General features: G+C 40.1%; 1 protein-coding gene across 4 annotated transcripts in view; it reads left to right on the top strand.

The window, feature by feature from the left end:
• Positions 1–26,770, top strand: part of Tnks (tankyrase) — a 153,443-nt gene that overhangs the window by 56,350 nt on the left and 70,323 nt on the right. For all 4 annotated transcript variants that reach the window (XM_059244387.1, XM_059244385.1, XM_059244388.1 and 1 more), the window contains one exon: positions 3,442–3,537. In XM_059244387.1, coding sequence (XP_059100370.1) covers positions 3,442–3,537 — 96 coding nt within the window. The remainder of the gene's footprint in view (positions 1–3,441; positions 3,538–26,770) is intronic.

Here is a 26,770-nt window from a genome sequence, read left to right as displayed (position 1 = left end):
GTTATAATAGGTAAACTACTCACTGTTAGAAGGATTGAGGATTTAGGTCCTTTTTGGAGGAACAGTTAGGCTTTCAATACTTTGCCTCTAACACTTATTAAAAAATGCTGAATCAAAGCTCCCATTATGTAATTGTCATATTCTGCTAAATAAAAAAATGTCTTCACCTCCATTTAAAGCAGGAGCTGGTGTTATTCCCCAATACAGATAAAAGCCAGTGTTTTTTTTATGGTAGTTGTTTCTTTTGTTTCTCTGCCTTTTCTTTGCACATAGCACTCAACAACTAAGGCAGAAGTATTTGCCGCCTTCCTTTGGTTCTTGAGTCTGCTTTGTGATTGAGATGCCTTATAGGCCAATCCGGAACTTTAAAAAAGTTTCTGCAAAAGCTCTTCATTTTGATTATATAGTCAGGCTTCTCTAGAGGAGTTTACATATATATAGAGTATATATGTGGCTTACAGGCTGTGGTCCACCTAGTCCAACAATGGCTGTCTGTCAACGGAAAGTCCCAAGAATCGTTCAGTCCCCAAGGATGGATGTCTCATCTGGTCTTCACTCTACATCAGAATCGCAAAGAAGCAGGCTCTAATACCAGTGAAGGAATGTCTCAGTGGCAGGATATATGAACTTGCCAATGAGAATCAGGGCAAGCAGGCAAAGAGCAAAAGCCTTTTCTGTGCCCTTTATATAGGCTACCACATGAAAGTTGGACTAGATTTAGGGTAGGTGTTCTGACCTCAGAGCATCTGGTTTTAAGGTGGGTCTTTCTACCTCAGATGAACCAGTTAACTAAAAATCCCCCACAGGTGTGCCCAGCTTCTTGAATTTTTAGTTAATTCTGGATGTATTCAAGTTGACTACCAGTAATAGCCATGAGGATGATACAGTAACAACAGCTTGATACTGTGTGACTATTTTATTCCTTAACTCTTGAGTCAGTTTAGAAACACCTGAAAAATGATGGTGTTTATTGCTGCATTCAAGTTAATGATTCACAGCAGTCCCTTCCTCACCAGTGTACACAGGGCACATGGTAGGAATCATAATGGATGTCCGAAACCTCAGGTGGTACTGAGTCCTGTGTCTGTACTTTCCTATCCATATAAACTATGTGTAAGTATTGAAATTTAATCAATGCATTACGCATCACAGTTTAGCATTGGTGTCTAGTAATAAGACAAAATTACTATATTGTAGTGAAAGTTATTCTAAGTGTGCTCTAGGGTTTTCTTACCGAGATGTGCAACAGCGTAACTAGCGTTGATTTCTTTCTCCTTCCTCACAGTCTCAGTGATAGATCTGTCCTCAACCATAGATCTTAACACATATTTTTTTCTCTTCATTTTAGTTGGGAACTTTGATCTTCTCACTTAAGGAAAACATGTTAACCTGCTTTTGAGATATTTGAGTCACCGGCATCGTTGCTCTTGCTCTTTGAGGCTATTACTAAGTAAAATAAGGGTTACTTGAGCATCAACCCTGTGATGCTATGCCAGGATGATGAGCTTAGGTGACTAAGTGACTCGTGGGAAGGTAGTACACGCAGTGTGAAGACACTGGACAAAGGACTGGTCCACCTCTTGGATGGATGGAGTAGGGTCCTCAGAATGGTGTGTGGTTTGAAAGTTATAATTACTTCTTTCTGAAACTTTCTACTTAATGTTTTCAGACTGTGGTTGGCTGTAGACATCTGAACTCATGGAAAAGTGCAGGACTTAGGAGCAGGACTGTAAAAAGTCTGCAAGGTCTCTCTGTATCTTACTGCAAGTGTGAAATTACCCCAGATCTAAGGCGAGAGATGTGGATGCATCCCTCTGTCGGCTTCCACTGTAGCAAAGCCATTGATTTGATGGCTTATGCATCACAGAAAGAACTGCCTTATGAACAGCAGGACTCAGTAATATGAAGATCACCTTCCAAATAGTCCAAAAGAATGCATGGGCTTCAGTGTAGTACTTCGAATGAAAATTTGAAGATTATCAGTAGTAGCTCAAAGCTTGTACTGAACTGTTGTAAACGGGGGAGAAGGGATGATTGGGGGGGCAATATGTATATGTAGTTGCTTGTTGGGAGTGTGTTTGCATGCATGAAGAGTACCTGTGCGTATGGAGGCCAGAGAGGGTCTGTTGTTTTCCTCAGTCACTCTCTCTCCACTGTGTTTTGAGACAGTCTCTCACTGAGCCTGGGATACACTGATTGGGCTAGACTATGACCAGCCAGCTCCAGGGATCCTGCTGTCAGAAGTCAGGTCCTCATGTTTGTGTAACAAGCACGTTACCAGCTGAGCCACATGTCAGACCCTAAAGATCTTATATAAGATACAAGTATCGCTCATCGGAAATGTCTGAGACCAGAGTGTTTCAAAGTTCAGACCCCGCTCCCTGGGACTTGGGAATATTTGCGTATATAAAAATGAGATGTTTTGAGGCTGGAATCCAAGTCTAACCATGAGGTTGATTTGTGATTCACATATACCATGTATACATAACCCGGCAGTGATTTAGTCTATATTTAAGTGCCCATCTATCACAAGGTCATACAGAATTTTCTACTTGTGTGATATGCATGTGCTTGGAAAGATTCACTTTTCTCACTTCTTTGGATTTCAGATATTTGACTAGAGATGCTTAGTTTACGTGTTTAAATATCAGATAGGTGATACACGCCTGTAGTCTCCGGCCTCCACTACTCTAACACAGCAGAGATGGCTTACCAAAATGTCATGTCCATGTTTTATTTCCCAGGCCATCCTTTTATAAGAGCTTCTGAATCTGAAGGATTCTCTGCAGTTGCTTTTCATGAAATAGCTTTGTTACATGCATTTCAGTGATTGAATTTCTATTTCTAAAAATTGGATGGAGGATCATAGTCTAGGAGATAGTTGTTTTTTGTAACATGACTGCAAGAGCTGGAGTTGCATGCAGTACTGTGTCAGTTAAACTTCTGGAAGCAAGCCAGTGTGTTGATGGTGAGTTTCCTGTGTAAGCGGTGAGCCACTAAAAGCCCGCTGGCCCAGTGTTACAACTCTTCTGAGGGGGCAGGCTGGGAAATGCAGCAGAGAAGCAGCAGCAACAAGCAGCCACGGTGGTAGTAAAGCCAGGGCAGCCCCAGCCGGCACAGCTCACGGCGAGTCAGTGACAGGCACACAGCTCCCATCCTGCTGCCCCGGGAGGAGGCAGAGCAGGACCGTCCAGGGCAAGCTTCTGTTCATGTTTATGATGTCAAGTCATGTGACAACACTGTACCTTAAGTTGCCAACTTGCTTTACTCTAGAGAGGCTCCTACGCTGCAGTGCTTCCCCTTTTCTTTCCTCTCTCTCTTCTTGAAAGAGAAAACATTGTGCAATGTATGTGTATGCCTACACCATGCCGAGGCGACACTTTCCAGTAAATAATCTCTGTCTCCCCGAGGTAAGATACTGTTTCTGCTTTCCCTGCACAGTGCTGCTGCAGCACGGAGCCGATCCAAACATTCGGAACACTGATGGGAAATCAGCTCTGGACCTGGCAGATCCTTCAGCAAAAGCTGTCCTCACAGGTAAGGAGACAGAGCTAGCAGACTGCTTGATTTCGTAAGGTTTTCATGCACAGAATGAAACGAAGCTCAGAAAATACTAAATACCTCATTGATTGGATAGCTAGCTTATTAATTGTGCTGTTGTAGATATATGTAGCAATCTTACTGCTTCTGGTGCTTAGAATTACAGCATTAAATCATAACGTTACTCATATTTTGTCAGTTTTATGGCTTGCAGCACAGTTTTCCCTCTACCTCCTCTTCTCGGCTGGTTTTTTAAGCCCTTCACTGTTGAGCAGACAAGGGCATTGGTGTTACTGTAGAAGTAGTTTTCATTGGAAAGACAACCTGCTGCCTTATCGATACTTAAATACTCGGCCGCTCTGCTCTCAGATTGATTTTAGCACAGCTTTTCACTTTTACCAGATTTTAGCACAGCTTTTCACTTTTACCATGACAGCCACAGTATTTGAACTGGGGCAGTAGATTGTCTTTTTACTTCCGATAATGCAGATTTGAGCTACTAATTTTATTAAAGCAAGTGCCAGCCCCCGGCACCGAGGAGATGCTGAAGTGGGAAGCCCCTCGTCACGGTCTGTAGGATTGTGTTTACCGGGGAGATCCTGAGCTGCTGTTCCCATTGATCTTCATTCTCAGAATGCTGCATTGGATCTGGTGGTTTTGAGTCTCAGCGTCTGAGCCCTGCTGCCTTTGCCCTCTTTACTGCCTGACCTTTGTCGCTTGGAGCCTGGGTGTCACTGCAGTGTTAATAGGATGCTTTAGGTGGTGTGGGAGTCAGGGACTCTAACTACCTTTTAACCTGCTGTGTTTGAAGAGATCTGTGTTCTTGCCTAAGTTTAACAGTCCATGCTGCGCACTTTTAATAAAGATTGCAAGATGAATGGAAGGCGTTATGTACAGAAAGCTTTAAAAATATATGGAATTTTGCTTAATTACTCTGCATGGAAAGACAACTTCCCACTGTGCTAAAATTAATATAATCACTGCTAAATCAGAGTAATCTGATTTTTCTCAATTAATTAAAGATTAGATGAGTTGCTGCTCTAGGATAACACACACTAGAGGAATAAAGCTGTTTAAATCAGTGTAGACAAAGTTAAATACAAATACCCACTTTAAAATGATGGAATCGGGCCTGTCTGACTTGTCTCAGGCCTGCCGAGGTCCTGAATCTTCAGGCTCCTTTTAAAAAGCCCTGCCCAGCAATGTAGCAGCTTTAGTGCTCTCTGACCAGAGGAGAGAGAGAAGTGGGAAGCAGCTCCTCTCAGTGCAGCTGCTACAGTGTGTGACAAGTGCCGAGCAGGACTGTGTCTCTGAGTGTCCTCCCCCTGACCTTTCCTCTTCTCCAGCTCACTGCTTGCTGCCATTTGTTAGGTGCATTTGATGCACCGACGCCTTAGGCCCACCTCTACTTTTTGAAAGACAAAGTTTAGGCATAAGCTATTAACCATACGAGTCATCTCCTGATTTGCAGTGCAGGTCAGAGAGGATCATTTTAGGGTAGAGCTTCGGCATACTCACTTGCAGAGACTGGAGCGCTCCGGAGGACACACAGCATGTCTAAAGTTGAGTTGGAAGCTGTCTAGCATTGCACTTACTTAGTTGGGGAGATTCTACTGTTTTCTCAGTCACAAAACTACTACTACTGTTGATCGACTACTACTGATACTGTTCCTTTAAAAGTATTTTTGAGACAACTTTTCTTTCAGTTATGACATAAAACAAAAAGTCCAGAACCGTAATTTTCTTGGGAATATAAACTGTTATACTTACACGTTCATGCTCTGTAGTACACATCAAAGAAATCTCTGGTGAACTGTTTCAGTGTTTTCTGCCCATATAGGCTTGTTACTAAGGAATTCTTTCTGATGGAATTATGATGGAAATATTATTTCCAATGCTAAATTTTAAAAGGTGAAGCATTGATTTTAAAAGGGAACTGGGCTCAGGGCACAGCCCAGTCTTGTCTAGCACATGTAAAACCCCATGTTCAGTCCCTGACGCACTTCCCCAAGGAGGGGCAGGCTCTTGAAAGGAATACCTCGGAGGTAGCCTTACTCTAAGTGAGTCTCATCTTTATTCCAAGTGAGTTGTGGTCCATTACATAACCTGTGAGAGGAATTTTCCTTCTTGATTTCTCTGTGGTTATTTGGGTGAAGAATATCTTCCTGATAGTCTGTCATTTGTTAGGAGTTTGGTGCATTAACCAGAAAATATGCAGGTATACCTTAAAGCAAATTAACAAAGAGTAAATCTCTTTATATAGAACATTAAAAAGTATGTGTTCGATTTTGTTTTATACATCAAGACTGTTGTCCAAAGCAAGTATATACTGTCAGTGTGGTAGTTGGCATCTACCATATAACCTTTGCTTTGGATAGTGCTGTTATGCATTTGAAAGAGATGGCTAATTGGAGAGACTAGTTAAACTGTTTGCTGAACTATTGAGTGAATGGCAGGTTTATAGAAAGAAGTCTTAAGGGTTTTGGCTTTTGTTAATTACCTGTGTTCTAGGTGATCACCTGGAGGGAGGACTTGGAACCAGTGTGGGTTTGTTTGTTTATTGTGTAGAACAAGAGTATAGCATCAAAGTATATGTACATTTGATTGAACAAGATATTTGGTGTATTATGATTATTGACTTTGAAAAGTAACATATTTTGGACTTTTTCTGTACATAAAAATATGTTTTGAAATAGAGGGAAATAAAAAAAGCACTAAGAAGAAATCATAATTCTCCCTTAAGAGATGACATTTATGTATTTTTATATAGCCTTTCCTTTTCTATTAGTATACAGCAACATATGTTATTAGTATTTATAAACTATGTAATGATTGATATTCATAACACACAATATTTGATCTAGTGGCATGGCTAATTTCAGGAGGCTGTAAGTAGTCTTTAACATCAGCCTTTGTTTCTGGCATTTTCCTTTCCATGGATATGTATTAGTTCTTTGAGTGCATTCCCTCGTATTTAACATTTGGATAGATTAATTTTAGCCTTGTTTTCTTTTTTTTCTTTCTTTTTCTTTTTTTATTTTTATTTTTATTTATTTATTTATTTATTTTTGGTTTTTCGAGACAGGGTTTCTCTGTGTAGCTTTGCGCCTTTCCTGGATCTCCCTCTGTAGACCAGGCTGGCCTCGAACTCACAGAGATCCGCCTGTCTCTGCCTCCCGAGTGCTGGGATTAAAGGCGTGCACCACCACCGCCCAGCTTCTTTTTATTTTTTAAGTGAAAGTCTTACATATCCCAGGTTGGCTTTGAACTTGGTGTTTAGCCTTGAACTTCTGATTCTTCTACCCTCACCTCCAAATGTTAGGATTACAGGTAGAGAGAGGCCTCTGTGCACAGGGCTCTGTGCATTATAGGCAAGCACTACTCTGTTTTTAGCTCTCATCTATCTTTGTGACTTTGAGATCATCAAGTTCACCAAAATTGTGCTTCCTTACCATCTTCAGGTTCAGCACATAGAAACAAGTGCTTCTTTCTGTTCTTGACTTGGATGGACTCGAAGGTTTGGCCAGATCACATGTGGTTTAATTATGGGGATGCCTCAAGTGTGTTGAAAGGCATTGTTTCTTAACGGGACTAAGGAGGATGCTTGTTTCCCATGTAAAGTGAAGTCTCTTGGGCACGTGGGAAGGATGGAGGGTATCAGTGGGACCTTGAATTAGGCCGAGGTGATAACTGATTAAGATTGGAGGATAGATGACCCAAGGAATGGTTATATTTAGCAGGATCAATGGTAATTAGACTGTGAACTGTGTGACTTCCCGTGGTCACAAGATTGGCCTGGTGATTGGTTCTAGTAGCTTCCTAGTTGATTTTGGGAAACAAAATAGGAAAGAAAGATATTTTACACAAAGGTTCCTAAAAACTAAATAAACCTTCCTCATGCTTGTAGCCCCAGCACTTGGGAGACTGAGGCAGGAGACTCACTGCAAGTTTTGAGGTCAGCTGAGCTGCTAGAGAGTTCCAGGTTTCTCTGTACTATAGAGTAAATGCCATGTCTCAAAAACCAAAACAACAACAAAGCCAAAGCCAGCAAGAAACTTTGCCCTGAATTCATTGTACTTGTAAAGAAATCCTCATCTATGGTTGCTGGGCAGGACCCTAGTGCTGCTGAGCAGTCAGCAGTGGCTCCTCATCTCAGAGGTGAGGAGTCCGGTGTGTGCCTGTAGAGACTGGCTTGGTATGTCAGCAAAGTCTGTGCAGTCTTCCTACTGCTTTTCAGGGAAGGTGAGTCAGTGAGGACGTTCATGATCTCGACGCTGGCTGCTTGGCTTTGACTGCTAGGATTTCACTCAAGTAAAAGTTTCTCACCACCGTATGCCTTAGGGTCCAGATCTTTATCATACCTTCATGAGATCAGTCACTCCGTGTGTGTCTGAATCTCACTCAGTTCTCTTCACTGTAGCTCATGTAGTCCCATTCAGAACTTCCTTTAATCTAGTCCCATTACCCCTGGATAAAATCCAAAGTCTTAACTATGGCCTGGCACAATCTTGCTTCTTTCTTGCATAGTTGAGTCTTTTTTTTTTCTGATCCATATTTTCACTACAGTTGGATGTTTGCTGTCCCTCAGACATGTGAGCTCTTGTCTGTGTCTGAAGTAAACATGGCTCTAGAACTTTGTGGTTCATTGGTATCTGTCCAGATCTCTCACCATCTTGTCCCCAGTCCCCTCAGCTAATCTTGTTTCTTCATGGATTTGTTGAGACCTGAAATCATGTTCTGTGGCCTTTATTTGCTTGCACTAATAGAATGAAAGATTGAACTCTGAACTTAAAATGTATTAAGTGATTAGATTAAAAAATACATGTCCATATGTCTGGGATCTGACCACTGGCAACTGAACAAATAGTAATGACAGATGAGGTAGTCATTAATCATTAATTGACATAATCTTAAACTTAAAAACAATCTTCATTTTCTATGTCTGGATGCTCTGCCCGCATGTATGTCTTTGTACCACATGTGTACCTAGTGCCTGTGGAGGCCAGAAGAGGACATTGGCCACCATGTTCTCTACCCTCGGCCTAAAACCCCTACCCCCTAAAAGAATAAAGCAAAGCCTGACAAGAGCTTCCATTCATCAGTAATGGTATTTGTGAAACCCAGTAATTTGTTAGCATGTCCTCCGAGTTAGTGTGTACTCTGAGACAGCTGAGATTTTATTTTGGGGGCGAGGGTACTAAACTAGCAGTTCTGTGGAATTTTAGATTAGAACTTCAACCAACTTGTTATTTTAAATTTTACTATAGTAAAGTTATCCTTAATTTTTGCTTTGTGAGGGGCATTGTGGTATTGGACATTGGAACCCAGGACCTTGTATATGTTAGGCAAGTGATTTACTATATCCCTAGCTCTCAGATTTGTTTATGTGGTATAGGTGGTGCTAGAATTTATTAATGTTTTGCTGTTGTAAGATTTCCAGCTTTGTCCTTGAAATTTTGATATCTGATACAATTACAGATTCACGTGCAAGTGTAACAAGTGATGCAGAGACAGCCTGTACTCTTTCTCCCCTATGGCCATACGTTGTAAGCTGTACCAGGTGTCACAGGAGGGCACTTGATACCATCAGTCAGTATACAGAACACTGCACTGTAGGGAGTTTGCTGTGCTCTGCTCCTTCATGTGCTGCTAACTGGAGTAGTCGGAGAATTCTCAGTTAGGAGGCCTCCCTTTGCTGGGGTTTGGTTTTCTTCTACCTTTAAGAAGATTGTGAAGTAGTGCTTTTTAAACCTCTTCCCCACTCCCCATTTTGTTAGAATAAACTTCTAACCATTTGTTCCTGGTGCTTTGTTACCTTAATTCATGTAGATAGGACGATTGGGCTATATATTTCTCCTTCTGTGATGCCTGGTAGTTTATGTCTTTCAAAGAATTGCTGACTTTTATCTAAGCCAACTTTCAAATTTGTTTATAGAGTTCTTTAGTGTTTTCATGTGTCTGATAGGATGTTGCCCTTTATAGAGTCAGTAGTGACAGTCTGTTTCTTACTGATATTTGTAATTTGTATTTTCTTTGTAAATTTCATTGATATTTTTGAAAAGGACTTACTCGTTTTAAGTGTTAAGTTTTGACATTTTTTTTATTTCCTTCTTTGTACATTGATCCTGGTTGACTTTTCTTGGGTGTTTGGAGTAAGACGTAGAACATTGACCAGGTGTAGCTCTCCTGTAGCTTGCCTCCACTGTTAGAAGTTCCGTTACACCCTCCCTCCTTGTACTGTGTACCATAGATGTTTCTTTTTTTGTAGTTATTCAGTTTAATATAGTCTTTAAGAATTAATTGAGAATTTCTCCATAATCCATGGACTATTTATTTACTGATGTTGTCTAGATTTTAAATATTTAGAAGTTTCTCTGTTACCTTTTTATGTTGCTTTCACATTCAGTGGAGTTCTGGGAAAATACTGTTTCATTTTTAATTCTTTTTGGGTTGTTTGTTTGTTTGTGTTTTGTTTAGTTTGGTTTTTGGTCCTTGGTATGTTCTGTATTGGTGTATGATCTATAGGTATGATAAAAGAACACGAGGTTGATGAATGCATTCTGGATTTTGTGTTTGTTCTGTGTTTTGATTGATTTTCTAGTTTTAATCAATTAAGAGAGTGGTGGGAAAATTTTAACTCAAACTGTAACTTTGTGCCTCTTTTGAAGTTCAGTGGTGTTTGCTGCAGACATCCTGCAGCTTCCTTGTCTGGTGCATGCACATTTAAGATACCATTTCCCTATTTTCATTATGTCGAGACTGTCTCTGGCCATTTTCTTTATTCTACATTCTACTCACCAGATCCTGAGGTAACCTCTTGTGCTTTAAAAACATGACATTTGCGGGGTATTTCTCTACCTGCTCACTTTGAACCTGCCAGTATCATTATATTAAAATTAATTTCTTTCACACAGCATTTTGTGATCTGTTGTGCCAATTTCTGTGTGGTTTTTAACTGGTGCATTTAGATTCCCCGAGGTCTGGGGCAGAGTTGGCTGTCTTGATAGGCCCCGCCTTTCTTCCTTCTTTAGAGAGATTTCAGGGGGATTTTCACTGGGCCAGTTGGTCTTTTCAGGTTGCCAGCCTCTTGAGTCATCAGCTTTGGGATCTATGGAGCGAGAACTTAGAAACTGCATGTCCTGTCAGTCTTTATCCTCAAGTCCCTAGTAGGCTGTCTACCTCTTTAAAGTTCTCTTATTTTTGTTTGATGTGTCACACGGAAGTTTTTGAGGTGTGTTCAGTGATCGTAATAGGGAAAATAATGTTTACTCTTTCCCCAGAGATCCTAAAATAATTACTTATTTTTGCAAACGTTTTATTTTAGGAACCAGAAGGATGACCCAGTGGTTAAGAGCACTGGGTGCTCTCTGAGAGGATTTAGGTTCAGTTCTCTGCACCCATTTATATGATAGTTCACAGCCATCTGTAAGTCCAGTTCCAGGGTATCTGATACCACTTCTGGCTTCCACAGGCACTGGCACAGACATACATACAGTCAAAACACCCACAAACATAAAATAAAAGTGACTTTTGAATCTGCTTTGACATTGTTCGTATATCTGCATCATTTTGAATCTCAACACGATTGACTATTCATGTTATTTTTTCAAGTAAATATTTGTTCATTGGGAATTTTATGCAGTGCATTACGTACAATCATATTTACTCTAACTCCTCCCTGTCAATTTCTTCCAGATCCATGCACCCTACCTTCCTATTTCCCCTAAAGATGCATTTTTATTTATGTGTATGTGTGCATGCCTGTGTGAGCATATGCCACAAGCATGCCAGTGCTCAAGGAGAGGCCGGAGGAAGATGTTGGGCTCCTTGAACTGGTGTCACAGGCAGTTGTGAGGCACCTAGCATGGGTGCTGGGAACCGAACCTAGGCTGTGTAGAACAGTTGGTGCTCCTAACGGCTGAGCTATCTCTCTAGTCCCGGAAAGTACTTTGGACCAGTCATTTCTACTTGTTACTCTTGACACTATGAGGGTTTAAGCTTTATGTAAAACTGAATGAACAGCATGACTTGTGTGATATTCTTGATTTTTTAAACTCTGTCTTCCAGTTAAAATCCAAGATCTAAGTAACTGTAAAATACAAGGAGATGATACTGGGTCATGTTGAACACTGGTCAGATAGTATAGAGAACAGGACTGTTGAATGATTTAGCTTTTCAAATGAAATCAAAGTAAAATTCCGATAGTAAATGGTATTTACTATTCCATTGACTCATTGTGACCAAAAATAAAAATTGTCAATAGCCTAGTGCTTTATTGGTTGGTAACAGGGTTGAGGGTGCAACTCCAGAGTCCCCCTTTTTGTTATCATCTTTCTATGCTGTTCATTAATTCCATTTACTCCTTGGTTCAGCTCTTAAGATTAGAACAACCAATAGCAAATATTTCCTGAGTTTTGAAGAATTTTCAAAGACCTTAAAAAGTCATTGAGCATATGACATGAAAACTCTGTAATCAAAAAAAATTGATGTTATTGAATGGTGAAATTATAGGAAAGATCATTTTCTATAGTTAAAGTGAGTGGCCTCTTTTCCTGCTTTGCTCCAGCCTTGCTGTGCACAGTGCCATTGTTGCTGTGTAGAGGTACTCAGAGACTGAGCAATTTGGAGTGGAATAAGATAGAAATGTTATGTTGCCCTGAAAACCAAAACCCCCTTCAAACAGATTCCTACCTCTGTGTCTAATATGTCCAAGGATAGTTGTGTTAACACCCGTGTAATATCACCTCCCAGACCGTTCTGGGTATCAGTGCCAGCTACTAGTAAAAGGCTGACTCAGTTAGACCCATGTGCTTACCAAACCATTCTGACAGTCTTAGACTAGGGAAGGGTAGTACTGGGAGCCCAGGAGTCGTGGTGCTTTTAACTTAAACCTTCTGCTAAAGAGGTCTTATCACAGGCAATGTGTTTATGTCTAAACGGGGTAGAGGGTTAAATGGTTAGAAGAGGCAGTAGTTGATTATAAAGGAAATGTGTGTATGCATGCCACAGCTCATTACTCTTTCCATCACCCATCTGTTTTGTATGCAATGACTTCATTTACTTATTTATTGCCTGATTCTCATCCCTCCTAGTATTAGGTTCTTGAGAAGTCGAATTCTCTTTGCTCGTTGTTATTATCCCAGCACTCAATAAATACCTGTAAAATGACCAGTCAGTAGATGGCTATTTATTGATAGACTAGAACAGATTTATTATAACAGTGGAACGGTTATTTATGCCAGAGAATGCATGACTGTAAGAGTGTGAGGAGGCTGTTCACATTCTGTGTGAGTCAGGAAAGAGAAAGAGAGGAATTCTAATGGGCAGCCCACTTCCTCCTCTTTCTTCTTTCATACAGCCTGGACTTAGGTCCATGGAATTGTGCTGCCCACATTCTGGAGGGGTCATCCCTCCCCACTTAAATCTCTATGGAAATACCCTCACCAGCATGCTCAGAGGTATGTCTCCTAGGTAATTCTAAATCCAATCAAGTTGAGAAAATCAATTCTCATAACAATTTTTATGTAGATTTACCAGTTATGTTTTGAGGGACAGGACTACATACCCCCCCACCCCCCCCCCCCCCGCACACATACAGACACACAGACATGTGATGCTTCATGGCTAAACACTTTAGCATATACTCTCTCCTAAGAACAAAGATAATAGTCTGTATAACCCAAATGTAGTTGGGAAATAAAGCATTAGTACAGTATTATCTTAAGTATACTACAATTCATCTTTCTACTGTTTTGTAGAAATGGTTCTTAGCCTACAACTTTTTCATGTAATATCTGGTAACTGAATTTCTTGAAATAGTTTTTAAACTTTGGGCCTTTTCATAGACATTTAAAAATTGGCCTGTCATTTATTTTATTTTTACCTACTGGTTGCCCCGCCCCCCTTTTTTAAGCAGATCCTACCAGGATATTTGTCTCACTTGCCCCGCTTGTTCCCTTGCCCCCTTTTAATACCTTCTACTTTTTACTTACTGTTACTGCTGTCTCTGTCTGCCCCTTAGATTTAGTGGAATACAGGTGATAATTAGGGACTGTTGTGTATCACTTACGTCAAGTGCTTGAAGAATACATCATGAAGCTGTATTAAGGGGCCCAGATATAGTGGTGCATGCCTGCTGAGGCAGGAAGACCATGTGTTCAAGGCCAGCCTGGGATAGTAGGTTGTCATAGCAGGAAATAACAGGGAAAAGGCACAGTAAGACTTTAAACCCTTCCTTTCAAAAACATGCCAACCAGCACTCCTCTGAAAAGACTTAATTTATTGGTGATTCAGACTAGATTTTATAACACTTTGCTTTTCAATCACAAAAATGTATAAGAATGGGTTATCTTTATTTGTAATGACAAGTTATTGGAGAATACCTAAATGGCTAGTGATCTGTAATACATATGTCTAATAGAGTATTTCACATATACAAAATAATTGTTCTCTGTGAAGTACTGATAGGTTGTTCTCAACAGGCTTTTAAGACATGAGTATGATTAGGTATTTATTATGTGACATTCTTTCTAAGAAACAATGTGCCGTAGCTAGCTCCTCGTGTCTTGGTTTTGACATGTTTATGTCGTCTTCTAGCCCCACCATGTAGCAGAGTTAGGGTGTGTCACTACCATGTGGTTTTAACTTGGACACTCTCTCTTGGTCTCTTGGACACTTTGCTCTAGAGACAGCAAGCTGCTGGCTGTCTTGTGATCGACTCTAGAGAAACCCATAGGTGGTACTGGAGTATCTGACCGCAGTCAGTAGTAGATAACCTGAGGGCTGTCAGCCCCATCCTGAGAGGGCCAAGTAGATTTCCAGTCTTGAGGTACTGTAGCTCCATCCTTTAGTTTGGATGCAGCCCAGAGATGCTGAGTCAGAATCAGTCAGCTAGCCATTTCCAGATTCTTGGTCCCACAAACTATATGAGATCATGTTTGTTCTTGTAGCTACCAACCATAGAGGTGAATTGTTTAGGCATAAATAGATTCTAGTATATAGTGAAGCATTTTAAAATACTTATTTTAAAATTTCTTTTCCTTTCCTTTTGTAAAATGAAACACAGAAAGAATGAACCAGAAAGCATTAAAGTTGGTTATATTCAAGAAAGCTGAAGTTCCAGAAAAGAGGCCTGGGTGGGCGGGGCAGGTAGAGGGAAAACATGAGAAATCTAGCCACGTAACGGGGGCTTTTCCTAGAGAGTACTGTTCTGATAAAAGCACAACTTCAGGAAGTCTGTCCTGCTTACTGAGAAAACTAAAGTCAGGAATGGAGGAGAAATCCAAGGCCCTGAGCACAGACAGGTAAGCCTTCTGTATTTCAAACAGTCACATTTAATTAATGTTGGAATATGATATCTGACCTCATGTCTCAGCACAAGGGAAAGAAAAAGGATTTTAAGTGAAGCAGATTTTTGAATATCTTTAAAAATGTTTGTAATGTAGTAACCCTGAGACCTTTACATTTTTGTGACATTGAACAAGTATGTAGGCAGGGAGCGTCCTTGGAAGAAGGGGTGCTTGAGAGAAAGCACTGTGGAACAAGGAGGCAAACCTTCCGGCCTGAGTGTGTGCATGCCATGCCTCCATGTACTACCGAAGAGACTGTACCCCAGGAGGAAACGGGATAGAGAGAGTGCAGGGGGACAGGGCAGTGAAACCCTCACATGAGGCCAGAACAACTTGTTCTAAGCCAGTGGTTCTCAACCTTTCACAGGGGTCACCTAGGACCATGGAAAACACAGATATTTACGTTATGATTCATAACAGTAGCAAAATTGCAGTTATGAAGTAACAACAAAGATTTTATGGTTGGGGGTCACCACAACATGAGCAACTGCATTAAAGGGTCGCAGCATTAGGGAGGTTGAGAACTGCTGCTCTAAGCAACAGGCAAGTAAGTGCTCAAAGAAAAAAAGAAAAAGAGGCATTGTAAGAACTGAGAAGTCTTTATGAAGAAGTATTTCTTATTGGCCAAATTTGGGACAATTTGACAATCACAATAAATTATGATAGTGCTAGACTATATAATAAATTGGATAAAATAGGAATAACTAAGTATATTAATTTAAATAAAGGAGGGTTTTTTCTTAGTCTTCATTTCTACTAATCAGTGTGGAAAGACTGTTAGAGATAACAAATTCACTGTTGCCACAGTCACAGTAAATACTGGTAAGGACAAATGTCACGTGGGGTACTAAATCTTAGGGACCACCTTCAATTAACATATTTGTATATTTCCGCATATCTTATCTGCCCATAAATTAGACAGTATTTTGCTGGGTGATCAAAATGAACATCACCAATAAGAGAATCAGATAAACCTGAGAAGACCCTGAGACAGTTCCCACGTGTCTAGGGTGTGGACACTAAAGTCTGAAAGACAAACACGTCCATGTAGAGAACATAGAATGCTCGTGGGCAGAATAGTACAATTGGTGAGCTTGGCAGGCAGGAGTCTAATGTAGGAATTTTGCAAAGTTTCTGTTTGAAATTATTTCCATTGAAAAGTTAAGCTTTACTCAGGGTTGCCACTGAGCTAATGAATTACATCATCAGCTGTGTGTATACTGGTTTCTCTGCTTTGCATTACAGCCGTCTTTTTGAGTTGCTGTTTAGAAGGAACTCAACCTCCCTGCACCCTTCACATTTTCCTTCCAACCACATCAGTGGTCTTTTGTATTTATTGTCTCAAAACTAAGTGTTCTTTTCTAGGAATGAAGTTTAAGCTCCTCTTGTCATTTAGGCCAGAAAATATTATGAGCACTGTCACAGTTATCAATTCTTTCTTGTGTCTTGTTTGGGAGCGAGCTACTGGGCACTTAACTCCTTGAAGTTGTTTGGAAGCAAATGCTGTCTGCACCTTTTGTCTTATTTTTTTCTGCAGACCACAGTAGACTGTGTTCCTACTGGGGGACAGTACAGTGCACTCCCTTCCTTCCTGAAGGATATCCTACCTTAGCTGCCCACTAGACACACTAACTGGTTCTCGGGAAGCTTTTTCACCGAATTAGCCATCTGAGCCTGGTGGGTATGACTACAATATGTGGGCCGAGCAGTGTTTTCTCAGGGAATGGATCAGGCCTACTTAGAATATCTGGATTTTATACATTTGATCATAACCCTCTGACAGTTTGGAATTGCTGCACATCTTAATAATACCTCCCCCCACCCCCGTGTGGCATTGGAAGTCATCTGAATTGACAGCCTAACAGGGAATGGGCAGCAGAACAGGGAATGATATGCTTTAATTCCTTTTGAGAGAAAGTAGAAAATGTGTAATTATCTAAAGTGACTGTATCATTTTATATATGGAAATTTCTTTTAAAAGAAGTAGTACTTAGGAGCTTAATTGGATAGAAAATCAGCCCCAGGTAAGAGAGAGCGCTTACACAGTGGCTGTGTTCTCCGAGGGCGCGCCCCTTCTATCCAAGCACACCACTCTTCTTCATGGGGGAGGTGTTCTGTCTACCAGCTCGTAGGTGTAGCGTTATCCTCTTTCCCTCTGGATTTCTTTCTTTCTTTCCCTGTCTGTGAGGAAAATTTGATTGCTCTTTATAATTCTAGTTATATAGATTTGGCTTCAGCGTTTGGAAATGGGCCCCAGGTGAATGAAAAGGAATCTTCTTTCTCTGTTGATACTCAATCTTTCCATATGTTGTTTTTCTGTTATTCTACTGCCCTCCGTTGTACTGCGAGTGAGTGATGTATTGCTTCTGACAGGACGCAGAAATGACTGTTGTTTTTAAGAAGTTATTAGAATGCCAGGGGCAATAACAGGCAGATGTGGGAGTCTCCGGAAGAGCAATGCCTTTGTGCACTTGTTTGCAAAATTAGTCTTCTTTTCATTTTCAAAACCTAATAAGGAAAAATAAAATCATTTCTTGCCTATGCTTTTTGCAAAAGAAAAGTGAACATCCCAAACAGAAGTGTGAGTGACGATGTCTGAAAGCCAAGGCTAGGAGGAATAGAGGAGGGAGGAAATCCAGTTAAGAGTGGAAGCAGCGATCAAACCTCTTTAGTGCCATTGGCGCAGAAGTTGGGGCTACTGCTTGCTGGTTGCTGTTTCCTGCCCAGCATTCTCAGTGTCTGAGTCTTAAAGACACTTACCAACCAAACAGATAGTTCATAGGAAGCTCTTGGACCCCTTTGCGTTTCCTTTTAGTTACTGAGCCACGGCGTCCGTGCCAGTAGTACCCCAGGTACTACAGTCTTTGGGGGCCAACTCCAAACCGAAATAGTATTGATATCATATGCCGAAATAGTATTGATATCATTGGAATTAACGAGTTTTGAAATCAAACCAACAGTCTCCTGAAAGAGGAAAGGGCTGGGAGTCACATCCATATACACATGCACTTTAATATGACTTTCTTCTAGGACAAAGGAAATAATGTTGTTGAGTAACTAGTAATTTATATGGTTTGTTTCTGAAAGAAAAGAGAGAGATTAATCCTGCCCCTTTTAGGTCTTATATGATACTTTTTAGGAAAAAGCAATTAAAATTAATAGATTATTTAAAGAAAAATGATAGTAAAGACATTTCTCCAACAAATAGTTTCAAAAATATGAAGTAGAAAAATTTAAATATATTAAAAGCCTTAAAGCCAGGTGGTGGTGGCGCACGCCTTTAATCCCAGCACTCGGGAGGCAGAGGCAGGTGGATCTTTGAGTTTGAGGCCAGACTGGTCTGCAGAGTTCCAGGACAGCCAGGGCTACACAGAGAAACCCTGCCTCAAAAAGCAAAAACCAAAAACAGCCTTACGATTCAAAAGGACATTGACATTTTTATAATGAAAAAACCAAAACAAGAAACAAAGATTTACATAATGCCTTGCAAGAAAAATGGCTATAACCACATAGCAGAAAGCTGAAAAAAGAAGTGAATATCGGACTGTTGTGAAAACTTTCCTCAGAGGACAAGGGAGTGAGGGTCTCTGGGAGCTTTGTGGATGGCAGGGACACTGAAGCTTACACTTACCACTGAGAAAGTCATGCAAGGTTCTTAGCATCACCTGCCTGCCCTTGGGATGGCATTAATTGTAAGAAATTGTGTCCAGCTAATTGGCAGAAATAAAAATATCCCTTTTGAGGAATAAAATAGCGTCTTTTAAGTTTTGTTTTTATTATATGTTTTTTAAATGTGTGTGTGTGTGTGTGTGTGTGTGTGTGTGTGTGTGTGTGTGTGTACAGGCAGGGATGCATGCACACACGTGTCACAGTGCACATGTTGGATGTCAGAGGACAACTGGCCCAGGAACATCTGAAAGATGAAATGTGAGAACTTCCTTGACATAAGTAGGCTATATTTTTCTCCTTTCAGACATAAACAATTTCATGTAGCATCAGCTTCAAGTCAGGGCACTTGAAAAACTTATCAAATGGATGAAACAAGATTACTTAAGAACATTGCTAACACAAAGGGGAGCAAAGGCTCTGTGTAGGCCACACACTGCAGACTTCCTGCTCCCCAGCTTCTCTGAGTGACAGCTGCCTTTTGTAGCTACGCAGGACTTACCCTGTTTTGTAATTGCAGTCATTTAGAGCAAACCTCTTCTTCCTTAGACTCTTCACTTAAACCTCCAGCCAACACCGCAGTACTCAGAGACTCTCTCACCCTCCACCTGGGTGCCTTGCTTAGTTAACCCCAGGGTGAGTTCTCCCTCACTGCCGGCTTGTTCAACACTGGTAACAGTCACAGGGGTACTTAGCTGGTGAGACACTAAGAAGTAGTTCTCAGGACGTAGATTCTTCCGTCAGCACTTAGGTGTTGAACGTTTTGTTAATTTTGTTTGTGTGGATTGGCAGATAGGCACAAAGAACTGTTTTTCTTTAGTTCAGTGTGTTAGCACTGGGACGTGAGGTGTTGGGTGGTTGGCGTGGGTACAGGGATGGAAAGACCTTGTTATGGCTGCCTTCTATAAGGTATGTTTCGTGTACTAACAAAAGTGAGTCTGCTTTATTCAGAAATCTCTTTCTTTTATACCATATTATAATCAAAGGCATCAATTGTTGACATTTTATTTTCCATGAGGTAAGACATTCTACTTACTTCAACAGAAAGCTAAATATATTCACAAGAGCTTAGTGCCATGGAGTATTCCTAACACTTTATATGTATTTTAAAGATCTTTTTTCTGAGAATGCTTCTCTTTCTTTTTCTGTTATTTTTTAACAAGAAGAAATACATAAACTTTATTTTGCAACTCAGTTGTAGTGCTTTATAACACACACACACACACTCACTCACACAGTCACACACTCATACATACATCTGGTGGCCAGTTGGGATAATAGGTTGTGTGCCTTTCCTAAAAGAACTTCTGGGTTACTGTTAGTTATATCATCTGCCCTCAGATAGACCTGTCTGCAAAGTCATTTTCTTTAAAATGTGATGGTTTATCAGCCCCTGTCATTAAAAACTATAGATTTACACAAAGTAGAGAAAGGCACTAAGTATGCCAAGAAAATAATTGGATCCTGGGTTTAAAATTTTCACCCTTTCAAACAAATTTTTTACTTAAATCTATTAAAGTTATCAAGATGATAAAACATTAGACCAAGAATCCAAAAATTGCCTGCTGAGATTTTATACCAATTACAAAGCTCTTAGTTAGGTAATCTTTGCCACTGTTCTTAGATAATTCTATGCAGAAGCCATTATACAAATGACTGATTCTGTCAATTGACTCACATTTAATCAAATGAATGAATACTATCTGTTGCTAACGGAGAGATTGTGTGAGAATTGTTTTCAGTCTCTGACTTACTGTGTTCTCTAAAATGTATGGCTGTTTAAAACTAAATTTATTTGAAGCAGTTTTCTATCTTTGTCACATTAGGTTTTTTTTTTTTTTTTTTGGTTTTCTATATATAAAAAATTCAAATTTTGTCTCTATATTTATTTGAGCTTGAGACAAATACTTTGAAATGGCACAAAATGAACCAGAATATTGTCCCTTATAAACATGACCAGGCACGAACGAACGATCTGGCTGTATAATTTGTCACTGCTCAAAAGAAAAAAAAAATTAGAAAACCATACATGATATAGATCTAGGGAAGGACTTTCTTATAAGACTCATTTTGCCCAAAAATTATGGCCAATAATTGACAAGGGCAATTTTATGAAACTAAAAAGCTTCTGCACAGAAGAAAAAACAAACAACAACAATCAACTGGTTGAAGGGTAAGCCCACAGAATGAGAGAGAATCTTTGCCAGCTGTACATGTGACAGGGGCTTAATATCCGTAATATGTAAAGAATTCAAAGAATAAAGCATCAACCAAACAACCCATTCAAAACAATGGGCTTAGGTCTGAACAGTGAATTCACAAAAGAAGAAATAAAAATGGCTAAGAAGTATATAAAAATGTGTTTCATTGTCCCTAGCAATTAGGAAATGCTAACTTTGAAACTTCATCTTACCCTAGTCAGAAAGGCAAAGACCAACCAAACAACACAGGACGTGCTGGAGAGGCTATGGGGAAAAGGGACTCTGCATTCACTGCTGCTATTATTGTAGACTGCTGGCCACTCTGGAAATCAGCATGAGGAATCCCCAAAACACTAGAAATAAATCTGTATGACCCATCTTTACCACTCTTCAGCACATTGCCCAATGGACTCAACACCTGCTCTACAGATACTTGCTCATTCATGGTCATTGCTGCTCTAATCACAGTAACTAGGGAATTGAAACAACCTAAATGTCCTCCAATTGATGAATGAATGGTGAAAATGTGGTCCATGTACACTATGGAATATCATTCAACTCGATAGAAAAATGAGATCATGAACTTGCAGGTCAATGGATGGAGTTAGAAAGCATATCGAATGAGGTCACCCAGAGTCGGAAAACACTTCCTTCTCCAAGTCTTCGGGTATGAATATACAGCCTGAAGTAATTGCAGAAGTCAGAAAAGTAAAAGGGGGTAATTGGAGTGTAGAGGAAGTTAGGAACATAGGAGAGCAATTGAGAGGGGAATTGTAGGATACAAGTGATCTGAACAGTGAAATGGGAGAATAGAGGGGCTTTAATTAAGGAGTGAAGGAAGATAAATACAGAAGAAGGAGGAGGAGGAGGAGGAGAGGAGGAGGAGGAGGAGGAGGAGGGTGAAATAGCAGTAAGAATGGCTAAAGAAGTCATAAGGGACCACACTATTAACTTTGTATATAAAAGTGCCAACAATACATGTAAATGAAATTTCCCCTTCCAAGCTGGCAATGTTTCTTTCGCTTGAGAGCCATAGACTATCTAACAAAAACTCCAACACGGACATGAGAAGCCCCCTTTGGAGTTGTTGGTCAGGGCTGTCCAAGAGACTCCCAGAACAGTATAGGCTACTGCTGTTGTCCCCTCTCCTGGGGTGCAAGCTAGGGTCCCCATTGTGGAGGACACCACATTAGACAGAGGACCTGAGCTGGCTCTAACCTGCAGTCTTCCTTCCTGAGTTGTAGCTTTCATGGGACCAAAAGACATTGTGTAAGCTTCCAAAGAAGGAAAACAGTCAATGGTCAGACCCATCTGTGACACCTATGAACCACAACCACCAACATGGCAGGATAACTTCAGGGGTGCAGTAGTGGCGCTCCTACCTTTGTGGTAACCAGCAACAGCCTTCTAAAGGTACTTCAGGCTGCCTCAACAAAAGGGAAAGCATGCCTGCTGCCCAGGGCTAGAGACGTCAGGGATCTTGGAGGAAAACCTCCAACCACCATTTACTAAACCAGTACACTCCTCACTACATTCTAAGGATTGTCCTTATCCCAGAGGTAAGTGTAGAAACTCTTCTTTGCAGTAGACAGAGACTATTAAAGAAAGCATCAGCCAATCAAAATGCAGAATTCAGGAGCCCAGCCCCAACTGATACATCTACTACACAACTCTTGCTCCTAAGGCTCAAGGGTCACTGTGGAAGAGGGCGGACAGATTGTAAGAACCAGAGAAGCAGGGAGTTTGCTGTAAGAACAGGTCTCTTAGAAATGTCAGAGAAGTTCCACCCATGAAATCTCACCAACATGGCTGCCTGAGCACGACCTGAACAAAGACAACACCAACAGACATGCTGCCATGGAAGTGGGAAAGCCCAGGAGGCCTCAACCCTAGACACAGAAGAACTGCAGGCAGCTAAGGGGTGTTGAGAGCAGAAAACAGTCTTCTGAAGGGAAGAGCACACCATTTGGTTGTCCAGTTCCAAATGGTCAGCACTGAGAACATACATACAAGTAACAGTATACAAATGGACTAAGCGTGTTGTTATTATATAGTTAAGAATACATGCGTATATGTAACATATAATACATATATGTAGCAAGAATTAAAAGGATATCTAGAGCAGGGGTACATGGGAGGTTTTAGAGGGAAGAAAAGGAAGGCGGAAATGATGTAATATGTCTCAAAAATAAAAATATTGCAATTTAAAAATGTATAAAATCTTTCAATGTTGATTTAAAATAAAATTTTAGTTTAGATTATTGAATTTTTTTTTTTAGTTTTTAACCCTAATTTCTCATCTTTCCTAATAATACATACAGCTATTTTATTCATTAAAATATTTAAATTTCATTTATTTATGTGTATGAGGGTGTGTGTAGGAGTTCAGGTTGAACAGTGAGAACCTTTACCTACTGAGCCAACTTGCTGGCCCTAATTATTTTATTTTAGTTCTATTTAAAAGAAATTAAACTAGGCCTGGTGATAAAGGCCCACCATCTACTTGGGAGGCAGAGGCAGGATGATCACAAATTCAATTGCCTGCACTACAGAATGAGTTCAGTGCCATCCTGGGCCACTTCGTAAGACTGACTATAAACAGACAGAATGTGTTAAGAGTCCCAGTAAAAACAATTCTTCATGACATATAAAGCTTGCTTTATTTGTAGATAAAACATTATTAAGCTGGTCATGGTGGCATACACCTTTAATCCTAACACTTGGGAGGCAGAGGCAGATTTAGGCCAGCCAGTGCTACATAGTGAGAGCCTATGTCAAAAAATATTAAATAAATATATATACTTTTAAAAATAAAAAAAAATAAAGTCAAAAAGAAACAGAGGGGATGATGTTTCTCCACTGGAGAGCCAAAATAACAGCCTGACTGAATCATGCAAGGAGCCAGCAGCTAACTGATACCACCAGTTACTCATTTACTTTGGACTTAGCCCCACCATCTCTCAACATCGCTATACTAGGGACCAAACTTCCAGCATGTGAACTCACATCGTCCAAGATTATTTTGCATACTTTACATGTTGTCTCAGGCACAGTGCATCCCAGAGGAGTTTTGAGAGTAGTTTCAGGGAGGGGGGAAGGTTTCCTACAGGGTCGAGGCGTTTGCATACTCCAGAGTTTCTAAAGGAAGAGGCCCACAAAGCATAGCAGTAGTACATGCACTTGGGAGGCTGAGGCGAGAGGATCACCAGTTCAAGATGTTCCTGGGCCACTGAGTGAGATCCTGTCTCCAAAAGGAAAGGAATGGACCAATATAGTTCAGAAATACTCTTCAAGACTTAGGCTGGCTTTAGGAATGAAGCAGATTGACAGTGTCATTCATTGTTTAGAAAACAGGTCACTCTAAGAGAGAATTATGATCACTTTTCTAATCGTTTAATGGCCATGCATAGGAACCATTGTCTTCCATGTTCTCATCCCATCATTATCAGTAGGGATGACCTCCATCTCCTCAGTATTAAACACAGTGCTAATACTAGGTTAATGTTACTTTAAAATTTGTTTCAAACCTCATGCTTTAACATGCTGACTAATGTGCATACTAAGCTTTAATCACATTTTGTAAAGATTGTTATATATCAGGGTTGGTTGGTACATTCACATGTAATAAAAATAGCTATATTTGACATACATTTTATGAAGCCAGTGTATGTGACTTAAAGTCAGTTTCTAGCTTAAAAATAACAAATTGTGAAGTGACAAACAAACAAAAACAAAAAACCCCACTTGTCTTTGTTATGACATCATTACTGCTGACCTGTGAATATACATGCAGCTGTCAGTAGGTCACCAGCTAGAATATTAGTGACCATCACATATGTGGAGGGACTCAGCACAAATACACGTCTCTTTCTTTTGCAAGCTTTCTAAGAGCAGGTAGATTCTTCCTCCTGGCAAGGCTCCTTCATTAACCGTAGGGTTAAGGTTCTTTTTGACATAGAGAAGAGAAGGTTGACCCGCATCATTTTACAGTTGACTCCTTTGAAAGCTTTCACAATGTCTTGGTCATTATTTAAATCCATCCTTTTTCTTTTGCTTGCCTAGTGGGGCTTATCAGTTTCTCTGCTTCTGCTGTGATTGCAACTTTCTAGTGACCGCCCCACCACACACACACACACACACACACACACACACACACACACACACACACACAGTACAGTAATATAAAATGCCACCCTCCTTTCATTGAAGGAAAAGCATGTTGTGGAGAAGAATTGTGGGAAGTGGAAGAAAAACATTTTCTCGTATTCTGTAACTGTTAGTTCCTTTAATTGAAAATCTCTCAAGGGGTTTTAATGAGAGAAGATGAACTCCCTCTGTCCTTGGCTGCCCAGAGCAAAATAAGAACAGTTGTTAGTATAAAAACCAAGTGCTTTAAACTTTGAATCACATTCTTTTCCTCGTTACTATCTTGGGTGTTCTATCTAAGTCAGGCAGTATTGGGTGCTTTATTTTGTATTATCCCTGACCCTCATAGCAACCCCATAAAGTAAGTTTTTTTTTTAAAAAAAAAAAAAAAATGAGAAACATGAGATTTGTAGGAAGGTTAAATGACTTGGTCAAACTCACAAGGGTCGATAATAGCATAGCCCGAATTAATTTGAAATGTTTGGCCCTAAAGTGATGCTCTCTGTTAGAATTCCTCAGGGACTCCCAAGTCAGCCCAGGCCCTGTCCTGCCCCTCCAAGAGACACGTGGAGGATTTCATTCAGTTTTGCAAAGCATTACGTTTAGCCTTCTCAAGCATTCTTTTGTTATTCGGGTGATGTTCAGCCATCAGTTGCCAGAATTTTCACCTTCTGTTCCACAAGACCATATTGTTTTCTCCTATCTAGAAAGCCAAGTGTCTCCCCACCCCCACATTAAGTTAAGAGGCTGTGAAGAATCTGCCAGCTCCTGCTTGCCCAGAGCTTGAACTGCTAGGATTGACACTTATATCCATTCAAATTAAATGCATTTGATAACACAAAGAGAAAAGTAAATGAATTAAACACTTTGAAATAACAAAATGCATAGCATTCTAGAAGTATTTGAACAAGTGTAGATAGCCCTGCTCGTCTTATAGACCCACAGCTTACATTATGATAGTCTGTTGGATGTTCCTAGTAACTGACCTTGAACTACCAAGAAAAGTATAGCATCATTTTTCAGATAATCCCTATTGAATACATAGAAGTATATAATATAGTTCAAAAAGAAATTCTGTCAAGAACAGAGAACTTAAAATGCTAAATTAACAGTTACATTGAAAACTCCGCCATCTATCCTGCTGTAGTTTTTGAGTGTTCCAAGAGTTAGTGTTTGTGGTACCAGCCTTTTAGCAAGGCCAATGATTAATTTTATGTAAACGTGGCTGATATATTTATGAGAAAAGTATACGACCATCAAAGAATTAGAAATACCAAAATACTCAACACCATCTCCTAATGTTTGTAATATATACGTGAGGTATTATATTACAATGTTTATTTGAAAAAAATCATTTTTGATTAAACCTGTAGGCAAAATTGATCTCTTCATCTAAGAAACTGAAAGATGTATAGTAGCTGCTGCCTCAAGAGCTGTGAGACTGTATGAACACAGTGCATTGTGAATTATAGGAACCATATTGTTATCTTTGAAAAGAAGATTGCTTCCCTATAGTGCTTGCTCTTATCAGGGAGCTCTGCCCTTTGAATGCATCAGCCTACTGAAGCCCAGAGTGTATGAGACACCTATCTGGGAATTGTCAGACCCCCGCTTCTTGTGACAAGTTTAATCCTAAAGAATGGCAGACTAGTGTAGAAGTTCATGTGACTATTTTCCTAATGATGTAAGAACTGTCTTGGACCTCATTGAGCAATGGGGTGGGTAAACTAAAGTAGAAATGAATGTGGTAGTTGTGATTTAGGAATTGAAGACATGAAGGATGAGTTACAGAACTATTGTAAAGAAGATGGTGGGAGGAAAAAGTACCTAAATGTAATAACAGAATGGAAAGAATTTCAATTAGAGAGA

Source organism: Peromyscus eremicus, chromosome 17, assembly GCF_949786415.1.
Source record: "Peromyscus eremicus chromosome 17, PerEre_H2_v1, whole genome shotgun sequence".
NCBI classification, from domain to species: Eukaryota; Metazoa; Chordata; class Mammalia; order Rodentia; family Cricetidae; genus Peromyscus; species Peromyscus eremicus.
The sequence above is the reverse complement of the archived record's forward strand: the minus strand, read 5'-3'. Positions and strand labels throughout refer to the sequence as shown.